This window comes from Gastrolobium bilobum, unplaced genomic scaffold, assembly GCF_033153095.1.
Source record: "Gastrolobium bilobum isolate Gb01-03AN ecotype WA unplaced genomic scaffold, APGP_CSIRO_Gbil_v1 utg73159, whole genome shotgun sequence".
NCBI lineage: Eukaryota > Viridiplantae > Streptophyta > Magnoliopsida > Fabales > Fabaceae > Gastrolobium > Gastrolobium bilobum.
In genome coordinates this window covers 136743-145576 of record NW_026896305.1, presented here as the reverse complement: position 1 = coordinate 145576, position 8834 = coordinate 136743, and the positions used below count along the sequence as shown (strand labels likewise).

General features: G+C 34.7%; 1 protein-coding gene across 1 annotated transcript; it reads right to left on the bottom strand.

Moving 5' to 3' along the window:
* Positions 1–3137: 3137 nt before the first annotated feature.
* Positions 3138–8694, bottom strand: LOC133298798 (pentatricopeptide repeat-containing protein At4g21300). The gene is made up of 2 exons (XM_061498150.1): positions 4048–8694; positions 3138–3966 (listed from the first exon to the last, which is right to left on the bottom strand). Exon 1 carries the CDS (start codon positions 8339–8341, stop codon positions 5795–5797), a length of 2547 nt encoding a protein of 848 aa, XP_061354134.1. The 5' UTR covers positions 8342–8694; the 3' UTR covers positions 3138–3966; positions 4048–5794.
* Positions 8695–8834: the final 140 nt, after the last annotated feature.

The following is an 8834-nucleotide window of genomic DNA, read 5'->3' as shown; positions in this document are numbered from 1 at the left end:
CCTTATGGATTACCATCATTAACATTAACAGGCCCGAGTGGCACTTTAGCCAGGTTCAAGTGGATCGCTAACACACCCTTTTCCCTTTCTTCCTCGGTCATTAACCATACATCTTTAATTTTTAACCGTCCGCGTCATTATTTTATTTCTTATAATATCTTGCGTCTCAAATTCTCAATCATTGGTTAAATCTTTTGCACCCGTTGTCTTACCATAATCAAACAACGGGGCTTCTCTGCAATCGCAAGTTTATGTTCCAAGTCAAAGTCCACTTACATGACTATCCTTAGGGCGTTTGGTTCAGGAAATTTTTTTGAAATAATAAAGAAATTAGATAAATAGAGAAATAATTCGAAAGATAAATAAAGTGAGATAGGTAGAAAAATGTAAAAAAAAAGTTATTTGGTGGGAAAAAACTTTACTGGAAAAATTAGGTAACTTTATGAAATCAACAGTGCATTAAAAGCCAGATAACCGATTTTCGGAAAAATTCCACCTTCAAATTAGGTTTCTAAACAGTGCGGATATCTATGTTTCTCATAAATCCAGACAAATTGGATAGATGAGTTTTTGGTGAAAAACGTTGAAACAAACATGATGTTTCTAAAAGCCATACTTGAGAAAGATAGATATCCGCTGAAAAGCTCCGAACCAAACACCACCTTAGTGGTTAATCTTGGGACTTTCGTTCAAACACAGTCCAAGAAGTAGATACAACACTTTTCAAATTTGTTATGTTACTGAAGAATATGATTAAGAATATGATAAGTAAGAACTCGTAAACCTTTGAATTAATATGGAAACTCATGGACAAATTTACCACTCTGATGTACATTCACCTAAAAATAATTTCCTTTCCATCTAGAAAGCAGAGACAGAGAAGAAAAAAAACAATAACACTTGTGGATAATAACAAAAGCATATTCCTAGCTGGTCCTACATCACCGAGTTACATATAAAGTTTTATAAACCATAAATTAAAAGTAAAATGTAACACCTCCTTAGAATCCCAAATGGTAGATCACCCGTATACTATTTTTGCTCCACGGCTATTCTTTATGATTAGTATCACAAGAGTTCCATTTATTTTTACTTTTAATAAACGAATATATAGGATTACTAAAAATTTACACGTGCTATTAACCCCTAAATGGAATTTTCAAATGGAAAAAGTTGCTTGCCATGTAATTGTCCAATCAGCTTTAGTTTGTCCATACAGGGCAAGATAAACATGCACGTATGAATATTGAATTGACAATGGAAGTGTAATGGATAATTATAATTTTGAGATATCTTCATTAAAAAAAAAATTAATAATAATTAAGCTAAACCTAACATGCACTTAAAAAAATTGTAAAGGGACTAGCTTGAAAATTTTGAAAATGTAAGGACTGAAAAAAAGGTGAATTTATAAGGACTAAGAATATATTTCAGTATTGTAAACTTGCAATTGATAAAGGGGTGTTACTAACCCTAAAATGGATTTTTCAAATGAGAAAAGTTGTTTGCCATATAATTTTCCATTCAGCTTTAGTGAGTCCATATATGCAAGGGAGACTTCCACAACATTGAATTATCAACGGCTGTGTAATGGTGAAGTGTTAAATTAATTTATAATTAAAATTTTGATATAACTTAATTAAAAAATAATGAAAATTGTACATGGTGTACTTGACAATTTTAAAAATGTAAGGACTAAAAAACTAATAAATTTCAATAAATTGCAACCTTGCAATTCAAAATGAGTTCTAACTAACGGCAGATTTAGAGCAACCTTGACAAATGTATTTGGTCACGTATACAAAGGGATTGTAAACTTGCCCTGATACACTTAGAGCTATAAAATATATGATAAAGAAAATTTTATCCTATTACATGTTACTTTCGATTGTATAAAGAATTTTTGAATTATAACATGTATGATATGATATGATATGCCTGATGCTCTTTGTTTCTCCTCTTTTCTCTTAATTATTTATATGGGATAGGATATTGTGCTTATTTTTTTTCATGCCTACATTACCTACCAATCTCTAACACTAGATCAAAATCTCAAGAGGAGAGAGATATAATAAATATTAGTTGAAATTCTAATCTAACAGGATTAAAAAGGAGCACATAGAGTTGACATGAAAAAAAAAAATAGGTAGAATAATTTATCCCTATTTATATATATTGATAAAAAAAATATAAATTTTGTTATGAACCTCCACCAATATTATTAACATCAATATTATTGTTATTAAAACCACACCGGAGTCCAACCGGTTGAATCGAAAACTGAATTATTAAGTGGATCGGCTATACAGTTGAATGGATCGTGAATCAGAGTTCGATCTATATTTTAAGTTTTGTAGCCATTAGGATTCAAACTCGCATTAGGTGGTTGGATACTACAACACTTACAATTAAACCACGGTAATTTGTTTGTTAAAATGCATTTATTAATATATTTATTACATATTTAATATAAATTCAATTTAATCGGTTGTACCAATAATTTATTAACTACTTTGAACGAGTTTATAATTGATTCAAGTTTAATAATATTGATCACATACTCATTATGTGAAATCATTATATATATTCATAAACAGTTTTGAAGTTATCAAATTTTAAATATTTCAAAACCATTTTTCAGATTCAGCTTTCATAGATTTTGATTTCTGAGATTTACGATCATATTTACACTCAGCAATAGAGTCAAGAAAAAAATATATAAATATAATTGGAGAGGGGGAGAGGGTGGAGAGAAAAAAGGAGGCAACTGGCTTGCATATGAAATACGTCTATGAAATTTAGAAAAAAAGGATTAACATCACTATCTCAAGGTGAAAATTAAGATGGAAGTATTAAGAGCATGTTTGGTTTCTGGAAACTCAAAAACTACTGTAAGTTTGTATCTTGAAGCTTTTGTTGAAACTATTATTTAGGAATTTCAAAAATTAAACTAGACATGCACTGAATTGTGACCAAGTTCTCGAATTATGAGCAATGACATTGATGTTACCTGTGCTTAAAAGAACTAATTAACTGCACCTGTTAAGCTAAAGAACAGAGAAGCGCTAAAGAATCAACATCCAACCCACAATGAACAGAAGCAACATTTCATTATTCTCTTCAATTAACTTGAAAGTAATTACATATTCCTAATTATACTCCAACTTATCACACGGTGACAGGGAAATGCAACTCAATCAAACAGTAATTATAGACACAGCAAATAACAGACTCCAAAAAAGACTCCCAAAGACCTATAATGGCTCAACAACCACTCAGTCACCAAAAACCAACGAGCAATTCCCAATATTATGCTCCCTCTACAAACGACTACCTGTCTGTAGAGTTCCCAATTCCGTTTTCCCAAACTACTTCATATTTTCCCTTTTTTCCCTCTCTTGCTCCCCCTCCACTATCACTACTTTCCATCGCGTTTCCTTGCTTCTCAATATCCTCGTCTCCATTCAGAATCTGCCAGCTGTCTACTCCTTCTCTTCACATAACTAACTTCATTTTCTTATTGTCTCCCACTACCAAAAATTTCTTCAATACAACGGGAGTGCCGAACTCGGAACTCCTATTTACTAAAAAGGGGGAATAAAATTCCATTTTAACGCATATTTTTTTGTATAATTCCTTTTAAGTCCCCAAAATTTCTCCATTTAGTATAAATGTACCTATAGCTGTTGCATCAAAGGTTTTCTCCCCAGGACCACCTCTGTCCCACCCTCCTCACCAATGCATTGTCTTGGGCCTGACACCTCATTATTATCTTGTTGGACTGAACTTTGTTGGGCTGGACTCTTTCTGAACTTCCTTCTTTTATAACTTCTTGGCAAAGGCTCTAGTGGCCCATCAAACATTAAATCCTTTACCAGAGCACCCAGTTCTATGACTTCAAGGATATGCTATCATGAGACTTCATCTGGAGTTGGAGCAAGTGAACAGGACATGTTCAAGTTTAATCTGACAACATCACTCATGTCACAGGGGAGAACATAAAATCTTTAATGATGGCTGCTTCAGTTGTGGACAGAATATACTAACCAGTGATCTGAAAACCGGACCGGACAGGTTGCTGTGTAAGCATACCGTTTTTCCAAAGAATTTCCAAGTCTTCCTTGACCACCACTTCCTTTATCTCCTTTGTTTCCCTGCTTGCGTCATTCAACCTGTGGTAATAGGATTCACTTGGGAAATAGACCAATCCATCTAAGCCTCCAATAATTGTGATATGAATAGGCTAAATGTATTAGACCACAATTGATAATTGAACCGTGAACCCATCCTTTCACCAGTTCAGTGATCAGTCCAGTTTTCAAAACCTGGAGCATTACATATGTTCCTAGCCAGCATAGAGAGTTATAGAAAATGGAGATAAGAATATAGCAATTTCCATGGACATATAAGATAAGAGAAATCACATCAACTAAAAGAAAAAAAATTACTCTGCTTGTTATATCAGGCTAAATAAAAAATTATTTTTTAGGTGGCATTAATAGGTTTATCTTGTCTTACTTTTGCTTTACTTTAGAAACATAGATGATTCTGTTGTAACCAACTCCTGCCTCTGAATGTTCATGGATTACATATATTGAGGCAAATTGGAAAGATGAATTTCCAATTGTTTATGCTGGAATGTACTACTGACGATTGAAGAAATTCTGTATCCTGAAAGCTCAAGTAAAAGAAGAATGATCGGCTTCAACCAGCAGAATACAAGAGGCATATTGAAATAAGAACCTAAGTTCTCAGCATTTGAAAAATAAAATAAAATAAGCATAACAATCATACTTTTAAAGAGGTTTCTTTGGTTCAGCACATGCTATATAGGATAAAACTAAGCAGTTAGCTTTCATAGTTGTAAAGCAAATGGTCTTTTTGAGGAGAATTCCCCAATAGATATGCAGAGGGAGTGTGCAGCTTTGCTTCATTTATGTTTTCTCTTTTTATTTGTTGATTTAGTTTTCCTTTTTTCCTTATTAAGGATCCCTTATGTCCAATTTCCTTGTAATTTTCTTCACTCCCTCTTAGTGAATTTCTTCAGATGAAAAAAAAAGGTAAAACAAAACTGAAGCACATATAGAAGTGTTTATTCATGTGGTCCATCACTCTTAAACCAAACATTCAAGTTGCTTTTGTTCTGTTTTTTCCTCCCCTCTTTGTTACTTGTGATTGTATGAGAAATTAGACCTATTTGTTTTCCCATCTCGTTCTGCTCTTAAGCTATATGGCAAGAATTTACAACAATGAAACCGAAGGCAGCGAAATTACTAAGTATTACATATGAATCAAGGTGCTTATACTTGAACATAACGAAAATTTCTACTCATTGTCTTAAAATATGAAAAAATAAAAATGGTAAAGCCAGATAGAGTGCACAAGCTCACCCAAAAACCGAACAAAAATAATAATTTAAAAATATAAAATAAAGAAATAATTTGGTTATAGAAATAATCAATGTAGGTAGGTAACAGATCAGCAAGAGGAATTTGAGAATAAAGAAGGAACGTTGAAGTTGCAAGAATGACCGACATGATTTAGAAAATACATGAAGCTCTTAAGTAATTATCACGTTCGAGTAATATCATTCAACCTATAACTTTGAATTATATATTAGTGCTACAAAATTCTTGTGATGATAAATGATCCCAACTTAATACTTACCAGCATCAGTAATAATTGAAAGCATACCCCTAAGTTAGTTAGAAGTTATTTTACCATGATATGGGTAACATGAAGAAATATTTGCTGACTGATGCTGAGAATATGAGAGAAATCAATTAATCTCCACTCAATTCTTGCTTATGATTTGTGGGTGCAGTGGAAGGTAAGGTTGAGGAACATATCCCTGTTTTTTCAACTCAAGAAGAAGACTCTTCAGAATCAAATAGATATCAACAGATTGTGGGTGACTTCCATCAGCAGCAGAAAACATATGGGTGCCACCATTGACATCAATCCAGCTGTATCCTCGTATCTTTTGAACTCCTTTTTCCTTCATTAAACTTCGTATCTTAAGAACACTTCCCCATTCCCCAGCACCAGCATGAACATTTGAAAGTAATACATAGTATCCTGAATTTTTTGGGTCTAATTCAAGAAGATGTCTTGAAGCTAGTTTAGCCAACTCAACATTGCCATGAACCCGACATGCTCCAAGCAGTGTCCCCCAAACACCTGCATCTGGGGTGAATGGCATGCTCTTTATAGTATCAAATGCTTCATGCAAACGACCAGCACGACCATACAAATCTACCATGCATGCATAGTGTTCCATCCTAGCGTGGATCCCGTATTCCTCAGTCATGCATTGGAAGTAGTATAGGCCTTCATCAACTAGGCCAGCATGACCACAAGCAGATATTATAACTAGAAAAGTAACATGATCAGGGTGAATCCCAGCTTCTATCATCTCATGGAATAGATCAAGGCATTCTCTAGGGCAACCATGGCTTCCATAGGCAGCAATGATGCTATTCCATGAAACTTCATTCTTCATCTCCATCAAGTCAAACACACACCGAGCCAAAGCTAGTTTTCCACATTTAGAATACATGTCTATCAGTGCACTTGCAACAAAAGTGTCAGAAATAAATGCATTTTTTACCACAAAGCCATGCATCTCTTTCCCATAATAGAGTGCCGGTGAATTTGCGCAAGCAGAGAGAGTAGCTGATAGGCTCACAGAATCAAACTTGGTTCCACTCATTCCCATTTGACGAAAAAGATCAATGGCCATTTCTGGTTTCCCATTTTGTGAGAAGCTTGAAATCATTGAGTTCCAACATACACTATCTCTTTCAGACATTCTTCTGAAACATCGATAAGCAAGATCCAGTCTTCCACATTTTGCATACATATCTGTGATGGCAGATCCCACATGACATACATTGTCCAATCCTTTTTTTAGAATTTCACAATGTAATTCCTTCCCTAATTTCAGAGCAGCCATAGCAGCACAAGCTGGCAAAACACTAGCCATGGTCAGGGAATTAGGCATCATTCCCTCTTGAATTAACCACCTAAAAATGTTTATAGCATCAATATTCAGCCCATTAAGTACATAGCCTGAGATCATAGCCGTGCAAACCGCAACATCAACCAAGGTATTCTGCTGGAAAATCTTGGACGCCATCTCCACATCTCCACCCTTGAAGTAAATGTCAATAAGAGCACTCTTCAAATAGACATCAAAAGGCAACATATGTCGCACTATATAACTATGAATTTCCTTACAATGTTTGACACTCCCAGATTCAAGGATAGAAGGAAGGAAACTTGCAAAAGTGATCGAATCTGGTTTGACACCAGCAGAGATCATTGCTTTAAACAAAGGTGCAGCCTCATCTGTAAATCCATTTTGTACATATCCAGCAATCAATCCATTCCAAGTCACCGTATCAGTCTGCGACATTGTATTAAATAACTTACGAGCATCAAAAAGGTTCCCACATTTTGAATACATGGCAAGTAGTGTGTTTGCTACCTTAGAGTCAAACTCAAACCCACTACCAATAACAAGACCATGAAGCTGAATACCAACACCAAGTATCCCTCTTGTAGCACATATAGACAAAATACAAGTAAACGTTACCGAATTAGGCTTATTATAAGAGTCCCTCATTTCCTGAAAAGTTCCTACCGCATTGTTAAAGTCTCCATTTTTCACATAACCATTGAGCATGACATTCCACAAAATGCTGTCTCTCATAGGCAATTCATCAAACACGCATCTTGCATCATGAATATAACCATTATCTGCATAAAGCTTGATCAAAGAACTACCAACAAACAAGTCCAGATGAAACCCCATGGACCTAACCATATTATGAACCATCTTACACAATGGCACATTATTCAAGCCACCACAAGCTTTAATCACATAAGGAAATGTGTATTTATCAGGTGAAACTCTACTACCCAACATCTTGAAGTAAAACAACAAGGCAAAATCAAACCACCCCAACATTGAAAACCCTCTTATCATCCAATTCCAAGGAAGACTATAGCACAATTCAAGCCTGAAAAACAATTTACCAGCATCTTTGACACTACCACAAAGAACATACATCCCCAAAATCCTTGAACTCAGTGTATTCTCATCACTCACTCCACCAACAATGACCTGAGCATGAATTTGTCTGACTTGTGGAAGCACAGAAGGATCTGAACAAGCCCTGAACACAGATTCCAATTGGGTTGATAAAACAACCTCGGTATTTAGTGATGAAAAATGTGATTTTGGCATGACTATGTTGCAGCTTGTTGAGTGCATGAACATGAATTTGGACCTTGAAACTACAATTCTACATATAGAGCGTAGATTTTTCTTAAACATTTTGGTACCCTTTTCTTCAAAACCCAAGTGGCATACCCATAACCAAATTTCAGAAACCAAAATAGAGTTGATTCGCCGTTAAAGCATATACCCATAATCAAAGTCTTTCACAATTGTTTAGCTGGCATGTCAAATAGAGTGAATCAAACTGAAGTACTAAAGTAGCACATTACGGGTCATTAGCAATTAGAAATCACTTTAAAAGATTAATGATTACAACCTCATCATCTTGTTTGCTGTTTCTTTCACCTCCAACGCGGCATTCATCCTCGTGTTGATCCATATTCGTATCTTGTGTTCACGAAGCACGCATCTACGCAGTAAGAAACCGAAGAACACCGAATGCAAATTAGTACTAGGGTTCAAAGTGAGAGAGGAACATTTGTTTTTCTTCCACATCGAATAATAATTATACTCCAAAAAAAAAAATTGCAATGAAAAAACGTTTAAGCGTGAAATATTTTAGATAACTATTTAAAAAAGGAAAAACTTC